Source organism: Macrobrachium rosenbergii, chromosome 43 (genome assembly GCF_040412425.1).
Source record: "Macrobrachium rosenbergii isolate ZJJX-2024 chromosome 43, ASM4041242v1, whole genome shotgun sequence".
In the NCBI taxonomy this organism is placed as follows: Eukaryota; Metazoa; Arthropoda; class Malacostraca; order Decapoda; family Palaemonidae; genus Macrobrachium; species Macrobrachium rosenbergii.
In genome coordinates, this window is record NC_089783.1 from 32,201,555 (window position 1) to 32,227,490 (window position 25,936).

The following is a 25,936-nucleotide window of genomic DNA, read 5'->3' on the forward strand; positions in this document are numbered from 1 at the left end:
GGTATTCCAAGCACTAGCAGACTGCCATGCATAATATTTATTACAATGCACGCATATAAAGCTAATCAAGGACACCGCAATTTTTTCTATAATTAAATCCCATTTCTTTTATTTCGAAAATCTTCGAAATATTCTGAAAAATACAATAAACGAAAATTTTCCTGAGTTTTCCTGTGAAAACAGATACTCTTTCAAAATAGATTTGGATAATTCTTTAACTGTCAAAACAGTACATCTGTATTTTAATCTCCACGCTTTTCCAGTAGAAATATTTGACACGGCTTGTCACTGGTAAAGTTTGTCCACAATATCGTGACACGGCTTGTCACTGGCAAAGTTTGTACACAATATCGCATCGTGTCCAATCTTTTTCAATTTCTATCATTCAGTGTCATATCCTTTCACTAACTGCCCTCCCATTCTATAGATAAAATAATGTGTATTACATCCATAGGTATTACAGTTCCCAACACGCTACGTTCATACAATACCACTGTATAATGTTAATAAGGTTACGGTTACTTATTTCATATATTGTACACCTTGCGCACATTTATACATAATTATACACGCGCAGAGAGAGAGAGAGAGAGAGAGAGAGAGAGAGTATCTATGCTGACAGTCACCTTAAGGAGTTAGCACGCACATTCAGCCACACTAAAGATCCATCCAAAGTCTTTCGTGTAAAAAGAGAGGCGAGACATAAGCTTGTAACTGTGGTCGTCATGTGTCCGTTTCATTGCGCTGCAGTTTGAGCAGATCGCAAGAGAACTGCATTAATAAGACTCGCTCTCTCGAAACGAGACAAAGAAAGCCGAGGCAGAAGCGTCTTTGGGAAACAGCAGCGACATGAACAGCGACAGCAGCAATAATAGCAATAGCAGCGTATAGCAGCAATAGCAACAGTAACAGCAGCAGCAGCAGTAGCAGCAGCAGCAGCAGCAGGATTAAAACCAACTCCGGGTACACTTGCACTTACATGATGGGAATATGGCTGGAGATGGGAGATGTGAGGCCATCACGGTATGAAAGTAAAGGGATTCCTCGTTATCAGAATAAGGGGGTTCAAAATATCAACAATAGAAGTCATTAAGGGCCAAAGCCAATATACTACATATATACACATTTACATTCATTGATATGTTCACTGCAGTTTTTTTTTTCCATGTAAACTTCATACGTACTAACAAGTTTATCCTCTTAAATGCTTTTGAACTTCTTTGTTTTTATTATCATCAAAATAGTATAGAACGAGCTTTGACCTCATTCTACGTAGTCTTGATCGAAAATTAAAATCTGATATTAATTTTCAAAACACATGTATACCAATCATTCAATTTCGACAGCAGGTTTATATTTACTTGTCTGTCAATATTAATATGCAGATACTGGTAAATAAACATGCATTCATGCAAATATCAAATCACAAATATCGTTTAATATCGAATTTACTATACCTTGGGAGTAAATTCCCAAGGTATAGTGAATTCGATATTAAACGACATTCGTGGCTAAATATTTGTGGATATGAAAAAGTCCCGCGTGTACAAGTGAAAAAATCATATATACGTACATACATACATATATACCTGTATATAGTATATATATATATATATATATATATATATATATATATATATATATATATATATATATATATATATATATATACATACATACATACACACACACTTATAATTCACTCATCTACTATATTACAATCTAGTATAAAAACAGAAAGTAGCCTACACACACGCATACACACAAAGCTATACTTGTTGTTACTAAATTTTGAAAATACCTCATATATGAACAGAACTCCTAAACAATTACTAGACAAAAGGCGGCAAATTCAAAGTTCGTTCCTTATTCCGCTCGGAAATATATATTGTGATAATAATAATAAAAAGGAAATCAGTGGGAAGAGCAGTTAACAACAGAAAAATCAAACGTCCAATTGCAGTCATCATACCAAGGGCACTTCTTCCACTGAGAACAATTACAAAACAAAAGAGAAAAAGGACTATAAAATCGATGGATACCATAGCAATAAAATAAAGAAAACTGTCCATGATTCTACTCCACACTATGTATTCCAATTCTCTACGTCGACCTTGAACCAGACATTTACCGGAACTTTGGTTATTTGTTCTTTAGTCAGTTTCAGTCTCCATATAAATACTACGAAGGTTCTATCGAAAGTTCCTCGAAAAAAGGAATGAGGACAAAAGATAAGTAGTCAATGGTGGTTAAACCACAAGGAAAGGATCTTGATTATTTGATGTGATTCCAAATAAGATGCAAGGAATTAAAGAAGGAACTAACGCATATCCTTTTCAGAATGACAGAACGTATTTTAAATCAATACAGCAAAGGTTGAGAGAGAGAGAGAGAGAGAGAGAGAGAGAATGTTGCAGTACTAATTAAAAGTAATCTGAAATTAGAAATGAAACAAACTTGTTCCAGTGAACGTTATAAATAGGTTTCCAATTTGGTCGTTTTCGGCAGTGCAAGCAACACTAGCCCATTGGCTCAACTTTCACCAAACAGATACCATAAAAAGGAAGCCACTAATTCAACATAATAAACTGAAGGTCAAAGGTGAACTCGACAAAGAGAAAAAGGCTCAGAATACAAAATGTAATGACTTCTGCTACTGTAAAACACTACAGTTATAGTCTTCGAGTCTATAGTGATGTGAGGGGCATTAAGCACCAGACTTCACTTCAACCTTCTGCCTGATTAAGCAGATACCTCTTGGAAGAGCTGAGGTCTCACAGCAAGCTACAATCGCCTCATTTCTTCCTGATTCAAACGCATAATTTGTCAAAGTAGCCACTAAAGTTCGTCGACTGGAAATGGATCAGGCAAAGGTGACTAACGGTAAAACATCACTGCATTTTACATATTACGCTATAATCCGCCTATCCTCGTATTAAAGATTTTGATAAATTAAATTAACTTGTGGATTTGAAAATCTGGAAACTCAGACTTATCAGGCTGTCTCTCAGATAGTATGCCCAAGTAAAGACTTATCTCTATTTCAAGGGAAAATTCATAAGGGGCTGCCCATCATTTAGAACCAAGTATTTTGTATTGCAAGAAACAAACTCCAAATAAAAATTTTTCAAATTTCTTCTGTTATCTCTTTCTTCTTTTATTCCTTTCAAAATCGCATATAGATATTACTAAGCTGTTTTGCATGGCTATTTCCGGTGGAAGCAGCGAAAGTTCTTTCTTTCTTCAATTTGAATTGGATTTGCAAGTTGCGTTTACACAATGAAAGTAAAGCCACTGAATTTTAATTTAAAAAATCATTTTTGCATCTCGATGAACACTCTAATCGGAAAAAAATTGACCGAAACCAGTCTAAAAACATCACCAATAATTTGCCATTCATATTAATTGCTAACAACTGAATCATGCTACAAAAAATACTGCTGCAAAGCAGCGAATACCACTTGGTTGAACCTCCCAAGTGCGAAATCGCAGTTTGCAAACATAGCCATGAACTGCGTTTTAATTGTAGAATTAAAAAGAATACCAGAAGGTCATTGCAAGAATGAACACAAGCAGCAAACGCAAAAAATTCTTCTCGGCATTGATGAATTCTCTATTCTGTCCGCAAGAATAAACTTCTCTCCTGTATATAGATGTCTTCTACATGGGTTGTTACAGTGAAACGGTTTGCTCATGCCACAGTTGCAGAGAGACATTCTGTCCAAGTAACATTTGCAAAGAAGCATTCTGTTCATGTCACAGTTGAAGAAAGACATTCTACTCATATCAGGACTGCAGAGAGACATTCTGCTCACGTCACAGTTGCGGAGAGACATTGTGTTCATGTCACAGTTGCGGAAGCGACATTGTGTTCATGTCACAGCGCAAACATTTGCAAAGAAACATTCTGTTCATCTCACAGATGCAGAAAGACATTCTTTTCATTTCACAGCTGCAGAGTGACATTCTGCTCATGGTAATTGCAGCGAGGCATTCTGTTCACGTCACAATTGCAGAGAGACATTCTGCTCATGTTAATTGCAGAGAGGCATTCTGTTCATGTCACAGTTGCAGAGACATTCTGTTCACGTTAGTTGCAAAGAGGCATTCTCTTCATGTCACAGTTTCAAAGAGACATTCTGTTCACGTCACAGCTGAAGAAACGTTTAGTTCATGTTAGTTGCAAAGAGGCATTCTGTTCATGTCAAAGTTGCAGAAAGACATTCTGTTCATATCACAGCTGCAAAGAGACATTCTGTTCGCGTTAGTTGCAGGGAGAAATTCTGTTCATATCACAGATTCAGAGACATTCTGTTTGTTAGTTTCCGAGAGACATTTTGTTCATGTCACATTTGCAAAGAGGCATTCTGTTCATGTCACAGTTGCAAAGTGACATTCTGTTCATGTCACAGTTGCAAAGTGACACTCTGTTCATGTCATAGTTACAAAGTGACGTTTTGTTCATGTCACAGTTGCAAAGAGACATTCTATTCATGTCGCAGTTGCAAAGTGACATTCTGTTCATGTCACAGTTGCAAAGAGACTTTCTGTTCATGTCACAGTTGCAATGAGGCATTTTATTAATCTAACTGAGGCAGTAAAATGTTTTGCTCATGTCATTATGGCAGTGAGATATTCTGAATATGTCACTGTGGCAGTAAAGCTAATTGTTTATCACTTTTTCGAGAAAGAACTAGCTTGATGATGGTTAATTAGAATTCCTTACTATCCTCCGTTCTCCAGAGTCCAACTCGATCAAGGTCCATATAATACACAGCTTAACGTTTAGTTTTAGAGAAGCAATGGAACTAATGTCTACGTAAGCGTCGTTTTTGAATGTTTGATCATAATTCTTGCATCAATAAAACTAAACATTGTAAATTTTCAAGATCCTTACAAGAGAGAGACTGAGATATATCATTAGATCCCTTGTTCTATTAAACGTTAACATCGTAAACTAAACTTTTGAAAATAAATGTTAAATAGAATCAAACTGGCCAATCATTTGAAGAAACCTCTTCAAATTCTGACAGACGAATCAGTGCACATTAAAAAATACAATGATAGGTAAGGAAATAGCACTAATCAAGTACATACTACAGCAAGTGGCTTTTCAGGAGCAACATGTTACCCCACAGATTGTTATTTCACACACACACACACACAATCACTGACGTACACACAACAAACGATTCTAAAAAGAAAGGGAAATATGATACAGGAGGTGATTCACATGTATCACTAAACTGCGATACAGGTGACTATATGCAGTGATTCATACACGCGCATAACCACGCATACACCAATTTGCCCTGAATTGGCAAAGATTATCGCAAGCATGATCAATACCTGACGCATACGAAAGGACTCAACAGGGAACACAACGAAACGACTCTCGAGAGGAAAACGGCAAATCGAAAACACGTGAAACGAATCACGAAAGATCAGCATGCTGGTGAATCACACACTCATGATGGATGAAAAAATAAATTCTAAAAATCACGTCATCACGTAGCACTGAAAAATAACGCTAGTTAAGAAGCCATCTAACAAATTCTGGGCACGAGATGTCATGAATGAAGAAGAGCCGTTTAAGAGTCCAACTTACGCGGTACGACCCGTATTCTTGCTTGGGATGTTGCCTCGCCAGCTACTGACTTCGCCACGCACTTGTACAGACCAGCGTCCTCTTCGCTGACTTCTCTCACGACAAGGGTGGAGGTGATCATTTTACCGGTTCTTCTGCTACTACTGCTGCTGCTGCTGCTGCTACTGCTTGAGTGTCTTCTCCCGCTACTGCTGGGGCCCCCAGAGGTTTCTCTGCTGATGCTGCTACCACTACTCGCACTACCGGTGGATCCAGCACCCCCACCCCTGTGATGGGTGCTGTTTGCATTTCCACTTCTGCCATGGCTGCAATAAAAAGGAAACTGTGAAGACTTTTGACACAATTCAACAAACACATAAAAAAGCACATCGCTTCACTACATTATTCTTCAGTTTGTTAAGTTACTTTCGGCTAAAAGAAACAATACATAATTTCAGGAAACAGAGACAGTTTATAAAACAACCATGAAAAGTATCCATACATTTCAGTTATACAGAAAGAGAATGATGAATAGCACAATGAAATTCTAATTCTGAGTCTGATGTCACATCACATCTTGAGCAAATCGGACACAAACATCACTAAAACCTGTCAAGTCAAGCGAACGCCATACGTGTATTTGTGCGCCAGAAGAGGAAAGACGTGGCAGATAGGAAACTTGTTTCTTTCTGTTCCAGAAAACGTGATAGCGGCATTTGTAAAGTTTGTAGAGCCTGTCAAGTGATACAGGAATTGCCATTATTTCACTGATTCTCAACCAAAGATGTTTATATATGGACCCTTTAATGATTTTTAACACCTGATTCATTACAGTGGTGGAGTATATACATATATATATATATATATATATATATATATATATATATATATATATATATATATATATATATACATATATTTATATACATATATACACACATATATATACTGTGTATATATATATATATATATATATATATATATATATATATATATATATATATATACATATATATAATAAAAGCAAATCGTCTGATCGTCTGTTATCTTCTGTAGACGGTGAGTCTGAGATAACGGTATGTTATATATCCACGGCTGATCCATATCTTTCCGGATGGGTTGATGGGAGAAGTCAATTGTATGATAACAATACAGGTTATGGACAAAGTCTGTAGCGGCTGATGTTGATTAGAAATAGTTATAACGGCGCTGATTAGAGATAGTAAGATATGGATGATGGAAGAATGGAAATGGTTGAATTGTATAGGTTATTTGGAAGTATATATACTGGATGATGGTCAGACGAGAGATGGGGCAAGTAGCAGGGTAGATGGAGCACGGGCGGCAGCAGGGTCTATGGAAAAAATCTGGAAGAGAAAAGTAAGCTGGAACGGTATGGAGGAACTGGTAAGCCAAAACAACTTTATAGCATTAAGTGTGGGTACTAATGCAAATCAAAGACAGGAAGCTGAAGATTTTTAGATGTACGTAAACAAGACTGAAAGGGTGAGAATACTGAGGTAGGGACAGGACGTGTAATGAAAAGGTAAATTCAGGGGAAAAGATGAATTTCAGTGTTCTAAGGATGTTTAGTCATGTGGAGAAAATATAGGACGGGAGTATGAGGAAAACAAACTAAAATGCTTGTTCGATTGACGGCGTGCGAGAGGCATTAGTCCCCAGAGAGCGAGAGAGTTCTTGAATGAGAGTTGTGTGAGGCGCTGTGTATGCAAGGGAGTTCAACGCAATGCTGATGAGTCCTGTGCTGATGGTGGACTAAGTTGATATCTACTGTCTGTTCCCGGATTTGACACATCTACTAGTAGGGGGAAATATTAACCAACCTCAGGAAAGAATGAGCTACACTTTTTTGCAGTCAGAATGCTTATAAGATGCAAGTAATACTGACAACGCATGAGATGAGATTTTAGGCTTGTTCAAATTGATTAGTGCTGCTGCTGACTTGTTTACCCAATGGATTTTTATTTCCAGGCTTTGGAGGTAGAATGTATTGTGAGCGGCATCGCTTTGATGTGCTCGGCGGCAGACAGCCAATATGATGTTGAAAATTCCGTCGGTGGCTTTAATTTTACATGTCTGTTCTTTCTCTGGGCAGCGTTTCCGGACCATTGCTGCTTTTAGCCGTCACTTCCGACGTGACTGAAATTCTTACAATTATTTACTCTTACATGAAGTAACTAATAATCTTTACATAAAATCCTTGACTTTAAATTATCAAGTAGTCATTTCACCCATATTAATCAAGTTCCTTGCTCTTTTACACTTAATCTATTTACAGTTTTTCTATTTATTTTACTCTGAATAAGAGGATCTGGTACTATCACGTAGCAACGCAGCATAAATTCGGAAGTTCTCCCTTAAACTGTCACTCTGTAGAGCGTCAGGCTGGGGAGACTGTGGATGTGTGAACAGCAAATAAGTATGAAGGCCTTCGCTACTGTTGCATATTAAAAAAAAAAAAAAAAAAAACCACCAATAGTGTCCGTCCACAAGTTCCAGTGATGTTATTTTGGACAAATTACGTGGAAATCTTTATTTCACAAGGTTTCCTTCAGTAGTTACTGCGCCTTCCAACAACTTCGTTTCTCCTCATTCAGAACATCCCTAGAAAACTGCAACTCAGGTCGTAAAAATTCTTACGCAGCCATTCAATAAAATCCCGTCGGAGAGCTACTTCGAAGATCGTGTGGCACAACCGCTGATCATAAATTAGGAATATTTATGGAGAGAAAATAAAAAAAAAGCAAATGTAGGTTAGGACTGGATTCGTGTCATTTCTCAGAGATTTGTTGACCTAAAGCAACAGGTACAATACTTTAACTCAACTTCACAGTGGCCTAAAAAATAAGTGGGTGAACAAGAACGAAAAAAATAGTTTTTTTAAATAATCGGAAGTGATGTAAAGCAGACAATATATACTAAAACCAAGAGTAAAAACGGTTGTGTTGAATATATATACACACATATATAAACATAAACACATATACATACGCACACACAAATATATATATGCATATATATTTGAGTGTGTAACATTAAGCTTTATTTTCATGACAAAATTTCAGTAATCCTAAAACCAATCCTAAGTTGCTTGTGCAATATTTAGCAAATGGCAAAACTTTGTTGACCCTTGAAATCAATAAAACTGAACTGTTGCAAGCGATGGTTACATAAGAGCATCGGAAACCCCTGTCATTAAGGTACTTCATAGGAAACCAGTTCATATTTGTAGGTGACCTTCAGGTTACGACTCTCCCTAACTCTGCCGTTGGTGTCGATAAGAGCGACAATGAAAACTGCCTTTGAATCGGGTTTCCTCTGCCAGCACTCCCACAGAGGGGTTTAACTGTCAAATCCGGTCTTCCAGCAGTGCGAGTATAGGCTACCAGACCTCACAGGCCCGGTTGGCATTCAGCCAAAGGCCCCCAGCCGACCGCTTGGCGCCAAGCATTAAGTCGTGCGTCCGCCACACACTCTGACGCCAGCGACAGCAGCGCCAAGGGAATGGGAAAACATATCGTTCTCCCAATCCAACGATAAATCATTCTCAACTTCCGGCTGCAAGTCCCCAAAAACCTACATCATTATCGAAATTTGAACGCTGGTCTAAGTGGTACGTTTCCGGAGGGGAAGTCAGGGACGAGAAAAACTGGAAAACAAAATGTGTGCTCACGAATGTTCTAGACAGAGAAGAGGAAAAATAAAAATCAAATAAAAATGATGGCATGACCAGTCGGGCAATAATTCAGAGGCCAAAATGATGAAATTGGGCACAAAATCTGAGAGCACCCCGAAGAAAGATAAATAATGCTGTTGTGATCTTACGAAGAACCCAAAAAATAAAAGACAAGAAAGACATAAACAGGCAAGGGTCATTTATTCATGGAGACGAACTGAAAATAAACGAAGACACAAGAAAGAAGAATAAACAATTACAGAGAGAGAGAGAGAGAGAGAGAGAGAGAGAGAGAGAGAGAGAGAGAGAGAGAGAGAGAGAGAAAATATCTACAAAATGTGACATAACCGAGACTAATAATGATCTTACTTCTTTCCCCTCAGTCTTTTCCTCCTGCCTTCCACGACTTTCCTGGGTCCTTCACCGCCCCCAGCTCCTCTTCCTTCTTCCTCTTCCTCTTCGTCTTCCTCATCTCCTGCCACTCGTCGTCTCCCGGTTAGTCGTTTTCTTTCTGCACCCTCTCGTCGCCTTCCACCTTCTCCTCTTGTTCGTCGTTTTTTCTCTGTCCCCGCTGCGCCTCTCACTCCCTCATCTCGTTGCATTTCGCCAAAAACTCCTCCACTACCTCCTCCTCCTCCTCCATCTCTTCCTACTCCTCCTCCTCTCCGTTGTCGAATAACTCTTCTTCTTCTTCCTATTCCCTCACTCAAGAAAGGGTTCGGAGACTGTCTAGGTGTTCTGGTCCCACGCGAGCGCAAAATCCTGGAAATGGAATCAAACTTATAGTATGAAATCCTGGAATGACATTAGACATATCTCATGTAAATTCCTTGATATGAAAGAAGCACATATTCAAACGTACATTGCAAAAATTTCTGGAAAGATCAGACATACATATGGCTGACGAGAATGTTAGTAAGTTTTGGAACTGGAAATGAAACTGGATTTTTCCAGTAACTGAGACGGTAGGGCAATATGGTTTCTCGTAAATTACTTTATGAAACTAGGTAGATCAGGGCAGCCGATCGAGACTACGGTCTACCCCAAAGCCAAATCAAAAGTCCTTCAAAAGAAGGCATCGTGCTTAAAAGAAGAAGAAGAAGAAGAAGGTAGATTTATTGAAACCCGCCTGCCTTTTTCTTGTGACATCTGAATGGGGTATTATCCCTCTTTTTGTAAAACATGTCCAACCCATCGTAGTATTATTTCTGACACATTTGAAAATACTTGTCACAGCCCTCCTCCTATCCTTTCAAATTTTTAGGCTACCTTCAGCCTAGGAGACGCCATAGGCCATATACTCTTTCGTATGCAAAACCCCCAAGACTGGCCTTACGGTTTATAAAGAATACTTCGCATCTAGCAACCTACTGATTCATCGAGCAAAACCCACTTCATTTCAATAAAAAAAAAAAAACTCCCTCCATCCCTAATTTCTGTTACTATTATATATCTTCTTCTTCTTCTTCGTTTAACGTGCTTTTTTTCCCATTTTTCATATGGGGTAAGCACGATGCCTTCTTTTGAAGGACTTTGATTTGGCGTTGGGGTAGGCCGTAGCCGTAGCAGGCAATTTAGAACCACTACCTGTTTCGCCGTCGATCATGCATGTCTGACTGCACTCTGGTCTACAAATTTATGACACACCTTTCCGGACAAGAATACCTCACCTGCGTTCCCCTTTGTGGGTTTTCCACTCGGCTTTTGCTCACCTGTCTAAAGCTCCATCCACGGCAAAAAGGGAGGGTTAAGTGCCGATCCCGATGTCAGCAGCACTTGAGTTTTTGGTTTTCTTATGATTTTATACTTAGCCCTGTCATACACCTTCTCCAAATCCACAAAGTTGCCTGACTACATTGCATCCAAATTACCTCTAATTGTCGTAGGGGCAAACTTAATCTTCCTTTATGATTTATATTAAAGCTTTCATTAAGGGCTTCGTTAACATTTACCGCTAAACATTTCAGATTCCAAAGCGCCCCGTTTTCCGTTATTTTAACATGCTCTCTCTCTCTCTCTCTCTCTCTCTCTCTCTCTCTCTCTCTCTCTCTGTCGTTTTTGAAAAAACTGAACCTTACTTACATTTTGCGTCGCAGTTTTCTTGTTCTTATCTTAATATTCCTGGAGGGGGTGAGGAGGACTTCGTCCTTATACCAGTGTACCGTAGGGGCTGGACTTCCTTGCGCTGTGCATTCCAGGGTCAAATTGTAATCTCGAACGACGGAGTCATCCCGCAGGCCCGACACAGTTGGTGGTCCTCCTGTCATTGGAAGAAAGAGGACAGTCCTCGTTAATCATTAATGTTTAGAATTCGACTGACAGGAAATTTGGCATAAATTAATTCACGAAGAAAAATTACAGAGTTTACTGCATCATTCGATATCTCTTAACACCCATTTCGAATATCTTAAACTAACAAACTAAATCTACAACCTGGTAGTGGAATACATCACATAAGGAATAAGAGCAAAATGATGATGATTAATAATGACCAACTACTGGCCGTGATACAACGAAGACGCGTCACGTAATTGTTGAGCTTAGCTACGTGAGCTGTTATTACTCTTACTTTTCTTCATTAAATAGGGCAAGTGGGATTCCGATTGAATTCTACGTACAATCTCCGTAGGCTTTTATTTTATTCGCCCACAATAACGTCGGTGCTAAGAATGAAATCTTTCCTTCTTAGCGGTTGACTTCCGATACGGGTACGTAATTAGGTCAGTGCAAATCCCGGTTATTCGAACACACACAAACAATTTGAGGTCTGTTGCAGGAAAGCATTTTTGGTAACCAACGAGTCCGAATCCCGCTTGATTAATTCATTAGCAATCATTTACACGGCTTTTCTGTATTATTATTATTATTATTATTATTATTATTATTATTATTATTACTATTATTCAGAAAATGAACCCTATTCATATGGAACATGCCGACAGGGGCCATTAACTTGAAATTTACGCTTCCAAAGAAAATAGGAAGAAGTAGCAGAAGGTAATGGGAAATACAGAAAGAAGAGATCAGTTATCAAAAGAGAAAATTAACACATAAATAAACAAACAGATAAAAATGTAAGTAAATAACTTTGAATATTCTTCCGTAGACCTACAGAGCGAGCCGCCTAGCCACCCTCCTACACATTTACTCTGTTGAAATCTTTCCCTTTACTACCAGGTAAAAGAATCCTCTTCCATTTCCATATTTCTGACCCCACAATATTTCTCTCTATTTATTTTCATCACGGCTACGATAAAATACATTTATATAACTAAAATAAAAAAGATAAAATATTACATTGTGCTATGTGCCTGTTATACGTTGTTTCCTGTGATTAATTGTTAAATCTATAAGAAGTTCTCATATATTTATCCCTGATAACGACGAGACAATTTCGAGAAAAGGATAACTTTCAGTTGATCCTTTACCGTTATAACAGTCATCATGAGCAGACGTTTAACGTTTTCAATTTTAATTTCTCTTTAATTTTTAGTGAAACTATCAGATTGTTGTACCTTTCTTTTCTGTTTCCTCACCAAAGTTCCTCCTCGTTATCATCTTCGTCATTATCATTTCAATCATTTTCATCGTAACTATTTTTTTTATCCGACATAACAGTAACAAGTTAGTAAAATCTTAGACTGCATAACATGTAACAACAAACTCTCTCCCCTGGCAAAATAGCCACCGACCAAGTGTGAAGGTCTTTTAAACGCCAGCATTTTCAGGCCAGACTCTTTATAGTAGCTTGACCCCTTGTCCGGAGCTTCCTTAGGGTACATTCGTGAGCCTCTAATAGACGTTTCACTACCTTTTGTTTTTCAGAGATGATTATCCCAGTCTTTGTTTACATTTTCCCCTCTTGTCTTTGGTCTCCATAAGAAATCTGAGTGGACACGCCATCGGTGGGCATTCAGATATATGCATTATATCATTAAAATAAATTAAAGACACACTTAACCTTGCACTTTGATTCTAAGAAGAGAGAGAGAGAGAGAGAGAGAGAGAGAGAGAGAGAGAGAGAGAGAGAGAGAGAGAGAGAGAGAGAATATTCTATTAATGGTTTCACCTAAGTGGAGCGAGGATTTCCCTTGTTTTGATGGCATATATTTTGGAAAAGCAAGGAACATTTACATATAGTTCTAGCTCTGCTCTTTTTCCCTAGCTCTCACCATCCTAGCTGCGACCCACAAAAGTCGCTTTAGAACTATGACCTAAGTCAATGCTTAGGCCAACAGAGGCACACTGGATTTATGGAAACGCGCCCATCTGTCCCTCCTCGTACCCTGTCAGAGTCGGAAACGGGACGTCCAGTTGTGAGCTAGACGCGGTACACCAAGCTATTATGAGAGAGAGAGAGAGAGAGAGAGAGAGAGAGAGAGAGAGAGAGAGAGAGAGAGAGAGAGAGAGAGAGAGAGAGAGAGAGATTCCTTATGAATTAGTTGAATGTTTCTTACTGGAGCTAAAGAGCGATTCGTTACGAACTTAATTCCTAGGAACCCATAGCTAAATTGATCTCCTTAGGCAGTCTATATTCCAGCTTTCAAAAACCACTCCCCAGCACGATATAAGTCTGGAAAGGAAACGCAGTTGCACCATTATCAATCACTTTCTTTTCTTTTCTAAGAAGAAAGACAAAGCGTGATAGGATCCGGCCTCAAGAAACCCAATAGCAAGAGCATCTATTGCTTAAGTAGTTGAAGCTCTCCAGCACAGTTGTAACGCTATAAAAGATGATAAAAGGTAAAAAGAAGAAGGCGTTTTACTGCACACAGTTTCTTTCCTTATAAACACTCCTTGCGGGGGGTCGCACTCACCTCATTGGTACCCTTAACAGGTCCCACCTCAACCCAGGTGAATTCGGTGAGTCACCGAGTGGCCTCTTATATATAGCAGGTGAAGAGGTCAAGTTATATGGAAAGGCTGGGATTTTAGAGGAGGGCGGCGCTCCCCTGGGGGTTGGTGGGTTCATAGGAAGGAGAGGGCCCAGGGTATGGATTACTGGGGAGGCTGTTACTTTGGGGGAAATGCAGAGGGGGGGAAGGGACGGGGAGAGGGATGTGGAAAGGGAGGAAGAATAAGAGGAACAAAGGGTTGTTCTGGAAGTGAAAGTTATAGGTATCCTAGAAGCGTTTCGAAAGTGGCCCTTTAGTACTTCACTTTACTTATTCCAAACGGGAGTGAAAGGGGCTGCAATTCGACAAATGAATGACGCCATTGTTCCTACGCTCCGTGACCTCTATGTTTTCATCCTACGAGGAGGACGAAGAAGAGTGAATAAGGTCAAATCTTTAACCAGAATTAAAAAGAGAACAGCAAATTGCGGCTACAAAGGCAGTAAGTTGCCGGAGATGACTTTTTGCATATGGGTCCGTTTTTCGTTTTCCTGTCTTTCATCAATAACATTGGCGTCACTGAAAAATTTTATTCGACTATATATATATATATATATATATATATATATGTGTGTGTGTGTGTGTGTGTGTGTATATATATATACGTATATATTTATGTACATATATATACTGTATATATATATATATATATATATATATATATATATATATATATATATATATATATATATATATATATATATATATATATATATATGAGAAAGGGAGAAATAAAAAAGACGAGACAGCGGGCGAGAGAGACAGGTTTCCTTTCACTACAATTTTATCCTCGTAAGTATTCTATAGGGGGTGCAATATCAACATGCAATTAATACTCACTCCCAACTGAGGAGCCTATTCGCACCTCAGATATGAAAGTACATTTCTCCTTAATTATATACTTAAATTATTAATTACTTTTTTTCAAACAGGAATGCAATTATTAGTTTTTCTTCGAAACATCTGGGATTGCCCAGATCATTTGAGATTACTGGAGATTTCCTGCACAGCTGACAACACCTTTGGCCATTCAGTGATGGCAAAAAGAATGCAAAGAATGCTGATCATTTTTGGAGAACAGAAACAGGAATGTGATACTCTGACCAGCGTCGTCGAGACCTAATTGCGGAGTCAAGAGGGGTGACTTCTGACATGACATTGCCACAACAAAACAAACAAACAAATGATCAAACAAGATTATCATGCAAAATATGCTTTAATAATCTTCCGAGGTGACGCTTCCTCTTAATGCGTATTCTACACATCTATGCATGATTTTTTACATTATATCAAGTATTTTCAACATTCTACAACATTCTCGAGTAGTTCATTCTTTGACAAGGAGGCGGGAATTAGGGCAAACAGCGTGAGATGAAAACCTGAAAGGGAGATATAGAAAAGAGACTGTCAAAGTTTGATCTAATCTGAAAGGGAGTTTTGTCTCATTAATGAGGTATAGAAAAAGAAATCTGAAGAACGAGAAAGCCACAGCGAGCGGCATTAAGAATAAAATAAAATGGCCAAACATTACGATAACTGCTGACAGCAGCCTGCGAAGAAGGCAAATCAAACTCATGGATTAAACTGATGTTCTGCTGGGTAAAATAACGTTCTTATATGGGCCATTTAATCAACGAAGAGAAAAGGTATGTGAGTTTTAATCTCATCAAGGTGCATCTGAGGAAGTAAGCTCTAATATTCTCAAAATGTGATCACACACCAATTTCTAAGGAACGCAGGGTATTTATACATAAAATGTACCGTACAATACTTTTTTGGTATAACACTAGTACTAAAAAACGATAAAAATGAAAGCTGTCACAGCACAGCACAAAAGAGTAGATTTGTGGAAAAGTGTTATTTGCCCGTAATAGATCTCATATTTGTGTTCACCGATTGCTTTATCGTTATCATTACTGTTATAATGCTTCCTTTTAAAGGTTAGGCAGCCAAAAAATACATAAATCCCGACGTCAAGATTCAACAAATGTGAACATGTGGCTACGATTAAAACAGGTGGCTTTGATAAGTTCCCGGCGTTCTCACGTTTACCGGTTGTTGACACTAGGCTGACCCCAAGTGACCCCACTTGACCTCTCCCATCCTTGACGTCACCACTAATCTCGGGGTTTGCATTCCGCCGTCCCTCCTTTCTGGTTACGGCCGAGGTTGGAGGTCGGGACTCTTTTATCGCGCCGCAAGTGTCACGGAATCATGCTATGACATCATGATGTCCCTTGACAGTGACATCACCCTTGAGCCAACTGTTCAGCTTGTGCTCAGCTGTAGCGGTAGGAGTGACGCGGGCGATACCTGCCGCAATCATTTATTTGCTTCTAAAATTAGAGTAGTTTGCCCCCGCTGATGTTCATTTTCTTTATGGGGTTTGAAAACTGACGTTTTCATTGCATAACTAGGGAGACTGATCTATATCTAACCTCTGCATTTCAGTTGCACTTTTACATTATCATGGCAATCCGGTTGTACAAATGTAAAGAGAGAGAGAGAGAGAGAGAGAGAGAGAGAGAGAGAGAGAGAGAGAGAGAGAGAGAGAGAGAGAGAGAGAGAGAACTATCAGCGAGCTTTCGCTGGAAGGATAGTTCCCTTTGGCGTATCTTTAACATGTATCCACCATCACCCCCCCCTCCCCGCCGCTTCCGATACTTAAGCCCCAGTAACAGCACTTGCAACTCCAGCAACCACTACCGTCTCGGACTCTAAGTTGCTGTCGGAAGATTTGAAAAGCATTTCGAAACTTTTGGGCGACTGTATGACAATGTCACATAAGATAAAAGTTGAAGGGCTCCAAAGGCAAAAGTTTATTTTCTTGGAAGAATAATAAGAAACTTTAAAAAATGCCAAGACAGTAAATCACAAAAGATGACATTTCTGAATCACATAAAAAGCATTTGCTGAGATTAACCCTTGCAGTACGAATATGAAAAATGTGAACAAGAAGTGGAGGCCGTTAAATATTTCTGATTCCTTTCCTGTTTACCTCGGAAAAATCACAAGGAGTAAATAATAACAGAGGAGACGATGTAAGATTTACATAGCATGCTGCAATATATATAGGTGTCACTTCACAATATAATATTTACATATTTTGTATATTTGCCATTGTGAACATACGACTGCACCTAGTTTCAGAGTCACACAACTGTCTGCAAGATGCTTTTTCAAACTCTTTTGTCTGACTGACTGAACTGTCACTTTCGGCATTTATTAGCCAACCTATAATAAATCACATCAAATGCTGTAGTTCGAACATGACTAAAGAGCTGCCTTAAGAAAACAGGTGATCAACCGTATTCAAGTGTTTATTAAAGCAAATTCTACAGCAGCAGCATAGGACAAGACAAAACTCGAAATGTTTTATTACAGTCTATAATATATAATGAAACTCCTTCATATGGAGTAGTCCAAACCAAGTTCTTGACGAGCAAATTTCCACAGAACCCTTAAACACTTAACAAAAGTAAATATCAGAGACAACAGAATACAGGAATAGAACTAAAGACATTAAAATGATAAAGATATATAGACAAGTAACTCGCAGTAACAAAAAAGTCACCAAAGCACGGAAAATTATTCCTGAATGAACTCGATGACTAGGAACCCTAAACTCAAGACTGTGGAAGGCCATGGTAAAAAGGCAACAGCATACTACGGTATTTCAGAACACTGGTCATGTGGTTGTCAATTATATTGATATATCTCATGTCTTCGGTGTCTTGATAGTTTTATACGAATTTCAATACATGTTTCCCATTCTCAGAATTGATCTATCAATCTCTGTCTTGTAGCACTGACCCTATCTATCCCCTTAGAAGTCTATTCTTGATCGACTGAAATGTTGGGCAAAACCAATAAATTAATATTTGAATTCTGCTCCATCTTGAGAGTGCAGCCATCACCCGATGCCAGGTGCTTTTGACGCAAGTGGTTTGCATTATCGCCGATGGAGTCATCATACATCATGCACCTGGTGACTGATAGTGCCCTATCATGTCTTCTCAATGACATGACGTCACGGTGTTTACGCTCGTTAATTGGCCATCAAGGAGACCTACGTGGTTAGCTGCCAGATTTGCCAATCGCAAGCGGCCACTGGTTCCGAAAAGTCGTCGCTCTGATAAGTCATCATACTTTTTTTGCTCTATCTTAACACTTGTGGACAACGTTTCTGTTTCTCTCTTATTTTGAACACGAGTGCCCATATGATGAAGCTCTGGCCAACAGTTCATAGAATCGATCGAAAAGCGAAAGAGCTCAGTACTGAAATTAAGTCACAAACTAAGCTTGGAGTACTATTCTAAAACAGTTCCGAGATCTGTAGTATCACATTTAGTCTGAACACTTATTCGATCATTTCAAAGTCTGTTATTGTTATGAATATATTATTTTGTTACAACTGCTTATTACGGAAAAGATTAATTTACGACTGTCTAAGATGAAGCAATAATTACAAGAAAAATTCTTGTGAACAGAAAAAAATTTGCTGTTTAGAATCAACGTGTTAAGAACAATGTCCCTGACTATCTTGTTCAGTTTACAGTAATCCGCCCAGTTACAACTAGGAAAACCAGCGATTAGTGATGAGCCATCCACCTTCCTCCTAAGAATATCGTTGGGAACAAGTACTGTTTTGCCTTAGCCAATCAAAGTTACGATCGAATTCGATTTTATGAAAGAAAAGTACATTAGAGTAGATAAAATAGTATCTATTACAGTTCTTTACAGATCATCTTTGCTAAAGCCATATACTGTACACATGTAATGAGGCTAATGAGAGAGTCTCAAAAGTGTGTTGTTTACTGCAATTCTGCAGACTCCATCTTTTCGAGCAATGTACCGATTCACTTCAGAGATTTACGATGTCTCTGCTTCAGATTTAAGCACTCTACTGCACACAGATCTCCTATATTTAAAAAATTACATTAAAATGAGATAATTTCATTGTTATATCTCCAATAATTGCATAACATCATTTTGAAAAGGAATTAATCGCTCAGTTTAAACTTTTTCAAGTTAATTTGCATATCACTCAATTGGGTCAGATTAACTGACAATCGGTATACACCGAAATTCACAAAATCTAAATTATCTCCCTCCTATTTATAAATCGTCTTTGAAGCAATATCAATTCAAGTCCGCTGCACGACTCTGCCGTCTAATCAGTAGGATACCAGGAGAAATTACCATTAAAAAAAGATTTTGTTTGTGGAGACAGACATTCGCTGTGAAGCCCTAGATAATCTATGGCTTAATTCACCCATTCTTTCCCCAGTACAGTTTGCTTTGAAAGTCCATACATGCTGGTATTTATAGCATCTTCCTCGCTGCGATTCAAGTCTGGTTTCACATACAGGAAGTCAGCAAATTTTCCAACAAAAGTTTAAGAGCCGTGTGTTTTTCTGCCAGTCTCAGACGTCGCTTCTGTTAAAAAGGTAACCAACTCTTCCCAACGACAATACCATTGCTACCTATAAAAACGTTCAAAAATAATATAAGTTCCAAGTTGATCTCTAAGTGGCATTTGGACCCGTGGTTGTTGTTGGCGGAAACTCTTGGTTTATAATAATGAGTTCACTATCAATGAATAAGTCAGAACATGCTCATCTTCAGCGTTAGAGAACAAAGGGACGAACAGGCCATGGGTGGGTACAACGCGAAACCAATACACCATGTTGGAATCAAGGCATGAAAGCAAATGGACAATTTAAGTTGGACCACCAGTAAAACTCGTTCAGGAGTAGATCATTTATTCTTGAAAAGAAGTTTCAATTCTTATTTTAGCGTTTTTTTATTTTTGTAGATGGCCTACAATAAACTTACGTAACAAAGATATCATGATTTTGGAAATATCTGATGAAGGATCGCCATGACCGGGAATACTGACATCTGAGGGTGAATGCTTCCCTTAGTTTTCCATTTCCTTTGCGTTCTTGCTATTCTACTTTGCATTTGTTTTAATATCTAATCCTTTGTAATAAAAAATGAGTATTCTCAAGTCTGACTTTAAAGAAAAACCCTTCTCCATCATTCCTGATTTTCATATACGTATACAGACTCTTTCTCTGAAGCACCTAATTTCATATAGCGTCGCCTTCACTCTTGAAAAGAATCTAGACCATTCATGTATATAGCTGTATCTATGAAAATTTAAGTTATTTCATGGATACGTCTGCATATAAATGTACACATTTCATACACACACTTTCATCTTCAGAATTTCGGGAAGCAAAATACTGCTGTCCTAAAGACAATGAGAGAAACATCATTCAAACAAGTGCACTCTATGAAGAGCGTGCCCAAGCCAAGACAATTGACAATAAATACATAAATTCACTACCATTTCTGGCTCCTTCATGTGACCAAATTATGTAAGAGCTGTAGCTTGTGCTGTGACCTTGACCTTTTGACTTTAAAAGGCTACGCCTGGTTAGATTCAATATTAGTGAGTCACCACTGCACTGAATCGCAGTGAAAAATATAACCGAAAATGAGGTCAGCCATGAGGCATTTAAACCTCCGAAAATCTGTCCACTTGGCTTTTGACCTTTGGCGTTCAAAGAATTAGACTTGACAAACCATACTACCCGGGAAATGACGTTATAAATTAGCTATTATGCACAAAGAATGCAACACATGTGAAGCCAGCTATGCAGCATATAAATCACCGAATAACTGTGATGTTAACTTTTGAGCTAAACAATTTGATTCATAAATATATCCGCAAAGTTTCACCGAATTCTGATTTCTTGTTCTTGACATCTTTTCCCAGCACACATATAAACACAACCTCATTTGCTTATTTATTCATTTCAAGTGGCTTCTTATGCTTTTGAACATACACATATCTTACACAATGTGTGTGAGAGAGAGAGAGAGAGAGAGAGAGGCGGGGGGTTGTTGGTGTCAAGACGCCCATTTGTCCAACAAAAGGTCATGACGAACAACAAAAAACACAGAGGGTCTCACAATTCCATTCCGTAATTACAAAACGAAGGCCTAGTATATATTATTTGAACTTTTATTTACATGTAATTTTCTGGGCATCGTTCGTCCAATGTTGAGCAGTAAGAGATGAACGTCTGAGTGACATACAGCAACGCGTTAGAACAGTTACATAACTTCATGCTCATACGCATACATACATAATGGGCGCGCGCGCACGCACACACACGCACACATATATATAAACATATATATACATAATTATACATACATACATATAAATATATATATATATATATATATATATATATATATATATATATATATATATATATATATATATATATATATATATACAAGTTCGCACTCACAAAAAATGCAGCCGAGGAAAACCAGTTAAGAAACAAGAGACAAAATCAAACGTTCAATACGAAAGGCAGGAATGGCAGGCAGACGGCAAGGAAGAGAAAATACGGGGAGAGAGATATGAGGTGTGCCCGTGGCCGAGGGAGGGGAGGGGATGGGAGGGGAGGAAGGTGAGAAGGGAGTGAACCTACCCAGCGGTGCCAAAAGAGTGCCACTGTGTGTGGTAGGGAGTGCCAGGTTACGACTTCTTATCAGTCATTTTTCTCGTGGCTCCTTCACCAGACCAACACTTCTTGGGTTTGCCAGATGAAGGTCGAGTTCGCCTGCAAGTTCTCCCTTCGGAGGAGGGCCTCCGTCGGGGATCTTACGGGATTCCTACGAGAGAGAGAGAGAGAGAGAGAGAGAGAGAGAGAGAGAGAGAGAGAGAGAGAGAGAGAGAGAGAGAGAGAGAGAGAATGCCAACTGGTGTACTTGGTTATACATAATTCTGATGAAGGTTCTTTTTGAAATGCACACACACACACACATATGTATAAGTATATATATATATATATATATATATATATATATATATATATATATATATATATATATATATATATATATATATATATATGTATTATATATATATATTACATAAACTTCTTCAAAGCAGAGATCGTTACATCGATGATTTAAATTTGCAATGAGAAGTCTTCATTACAATGGAAATGAATGAATTAAAAACACTAGCGTTATTTTTACTCGATTAAAAGCAACAACTGGTTAATGAGCCTGAGCACAAAAGACGGAAAAGTAAACATTCTGTATGTTCTTCAACTATGCATTTATTCTGGCACATTCAATTCAAGTATAAGCGTTAGTAAATTGAAAAATCCTTTTAACAGCAGACGCATAAATGTGTATACGGCAAAGGTATAGTTCTGGTACTCCCAACGTTGGTCATCAATATGAAACTCAGTTCCGGACCTACAAATCCCAATATCACTGAAATATTTAGGGGATGGTGGCTGCCAGCCCTTGCCCGTTCCGTCACGAAGTAGAATCTTCCCTCTAAAAATGTCCCCATTGCCCTTCGAGGGTTCCCTCGGGAGAGCAGACTCGTTTGGCTCCGTGGGGAGAGATTTGGCTTAACCTTCTGACCGCTCCGCCTCATAGAAAGGCGACAGATCAAAGAAAACGAGGCTAAATATACCAGTGATCAGGAGGGTCTGAAAGAAAACGGAGAACCGTCTGTTCAGGCACATTAATAACTAGCGGAAAGGGAGAAATAGCGTGCAATTATCGTACTCCTCGTTAGGCCGGCAGCGCTTTTTATACATTTTTTCCCCGTCACCTAATAATGTTCACAGATTTATTTTCGCCGATGGGTACTTCATTTTCATTACTCGCATATTGAGTAGTGGCCCTGTGCTGTAGGCACTCGCAGTTCACCATAGATAATAGTGCCTCTAGTTAATTATATTAGTATACAATTTTATACACACACACACACATATATATATATATATATATATATATATATATATATATATATATATATATATATATATATATATATATATATATATATATATATATATATCGAAATCACTTTATCTTGGGAGGAACGCACACCGGAAATGAATTATATATTGTATGTTAAGTTCATTTATTCTGGCCAAGGTTCGAACCTGCCTCTTCGGTTTGATTCTTGACTTTTTATATATCAAATACCAAAACCTGTTCCCTGTGGTGTTTGATATATATATATATATATATATATATATATATATATATATATATATATATATATATATATATACATATACTAAATACACTCACATATCTCTTTTGGTAGTAGAATGGATAAGTCCCTATCATCCTTGTATCAAACCGAAAAGGCAGGTTCGAAGCCTGACAAGAATAAATGAGCTTAACATAATATATAATTCCCCTCTGGTGTGTGTTCCTCCCAAGATAAAGTGACTTCGATATCAATAGGTATTTGAGGTTTAATATATATATATATATATATATATATATATATATATATATATATATATATATATATATATATATATATATATATATATATATACTGTAGCTATCATCCAATTACGCCATGGAATTCTGAAAGAAATATTACGATATTACTTTTCTGGTAATGCAAAGTAAAATGAAACGTGAATCTTAATAGCAAGACTACTAAAAATAGTATTTGAGATATTCAAATAAAATATTATGTAAGGCACAAACATTCAACAATAAAACAGTCATAACCCCGAATTAAACTGAAAACAGAATTGCGAGATTACCTACCTCGAAAACAGAAAAAAAAGTTCTAAAACTCTACGGTTTTGGTGCGAAACATTTCACTACTACTTATTCTGAATCATAAGAATCTCAGACAGGATAATGAAGTACTGTGTACTGAGACCAACGTTCACGTTTGTCTACCTAAATGTGCATCATGTTTCTACACTGGCATGCCTTCAAGCGTGCTTCCCGTAACCAAAGCAAAACTACAAAAGCTTTTTCTCTTCAGCGTATACATTCAGTTATTTTGTAACTCGAAATGATCACTGTCCTTCTAGGATGTTCGGATATTTGACGTGTCAATACAGCAAAGACATATAAACGAAAGATATTGGTGGTCCTGACCTCCCCCAGAGAGTTTTTATCCCCTTGGCATTCACGTCTCTTCTCCTTCTTCTTCTTCACATTTCCGTGAATGGGGTCATATTATCCCATTCCTGTGCCAGCTACGTAAAAAGCCTACTTCACGCGAGGACACACGTGGCGAATCGAGTTGTATTTGAAATTGAAAATAACTCGGCGCCGTTGACTCAAACGTATACATCAGCGAAGGGAGAACTGCACGTTTCTCTCGCCTTTTAGTTAACCAGAACCTGACCTACCGATGCAAAGGCTGGGACATATAATTTAGTGGCTGGTTGTCAATATGAACCTCATATCAGACACAAAATAAAATAATATTTTTAATGCAGTTACGAGCCTTTGTTTAAGTTCAAGTATTAGTCACAGTAGTAATAGGGGTAGGTGTGTGTGTGTGTGTGTGTGAGAGAGAGAGAGAGAGAGAGAGAGAGAGAGAGAGAGAGAGAGAGAGAGAGAGAGAGAGACTATACAGTATGACCCTATATATCTGAGTGACACAACGAGCTTTTCAAACGCAGCAGGAGGAGCTTATAAACATATTTTTCTTACAAGCGATGTGTGTTAAGGCCATGGATAAACCGGTGCCAAGTCTTAAGAGGTTAGTGGGTATTAAAGTGCCAAGAGCAAGGATGGAGAGGCTGCCTATGGGTTGCGAGCAGGCCACCGACGCTGAGAGGGTGCTCGGGGGATCAATAAAATTGCGAAAGAAGAAGAAAAAGACGAAACCAGATGCAAGGGCTAAGATGAAAAGTGCTTGCCTGCAAGCACTCAGCGCAATGAGGATACTTTACAGTAGAGGGACGTCTACAGGAGACTGTTTTGATCTTAAAAATTTCACGTATTTCTTTAGGTTAATTTGTATAAATCAGTGTTTGTGCAACGTGCTTCATTGTTCACTTTATGAACTTCTTTTAAAACTTACATGTTTCAGAGCAACATGTGTGGGAATCGTCGTCAATTAAGGAGTGTCTGTTCTTTAAATAAAATAACAAATGATCACTCTCATGTTCCACCAGTAAAATGCTCAGTGCCAAACGTAGTTGCTATAGAAAAAGACTTAAAAAAGAAAATAATTAATAAATTTACAACAAAACTCCACACACGAAAATTAAGGGGAACTAAATGGAGGCGAATTCTAATAACTTAGAAATAAACAAAAACTATTAGAATGTATATCAGAAAGTATAAAAATGACTTAAGGTGGATTTTTATATCAGAAAATATATAAAATACATTTATAATAATATATATATATATATATATATATATATATATATATATATATATATATATATATATATATATATATATATATATATATATATATATATATATATAGTACCAACATTTCTTTTACTGTCAAGCAAAAGATTTTACAAGTGATTGAATGTAGGTGAATCTGTGGCCGGCTCTCAGCTTATAACAAGTGAAAAGTACAGAAACACATTCTTCTTTTACCGGTTTCTTCACATTGAGCTATGGAATACATACATGCATACACACACATACATACATACAAACACACAGACATTATATATATATATATATATATATATATATATATATATATATATATATATATATATATATATATATATAAATAATTACGTATATAGTATGAGGTGGGTGTTGTTGCATGTTTGGGGAAGAAAATAATACGACATACAGACACACACACAAACACATATATATATGTGTGTGTGTGCATTATTTATATATATATATATATATATATATATATATATATATATATATATATATATATATATATAT

The 25,936-nt window shown here is 37.7% G+C and overlaps 1 protein-coding gene across 5 annotated transcripts in view; it reads right to left on the reverse strand.

Moving 5' to 3' along the window:
* The window catches only part of LOC136828755 (uncharacterized), a 285,069-nt gene that overhangs the window by 16,705 nt on the left and 242,428 nt on the right, over positions 1-25,936 (reverse strand). For 4 of the 5 annotated variants that reach the window (XM_067086966.1, XM_067086968.1, XM_067086969.1 and 1 more), the window contains exons 2-5: positions 11,367-11,544; positions 9,654-10,046; positions 5,609-5,913; positions 980-994 (exon numbers count right to left, since the gene is read on the reverse strand). In XM_067086966.1, coding sequence (XP_066943067.1) covers positions 980-994; positions 5,609-5,913; positions 9,654-10,046; positions 11,367-11,544 — 891 coding nt within the window. The remainder of the gene's footprint in view (positions 1-979; positions 995-5,608; positions 5,914-9,653; positions 10,047-11,366; positions 11,545-25,936) is intronic. The other variant, XM_067086967.1, reaches the window with a different exon arrangement.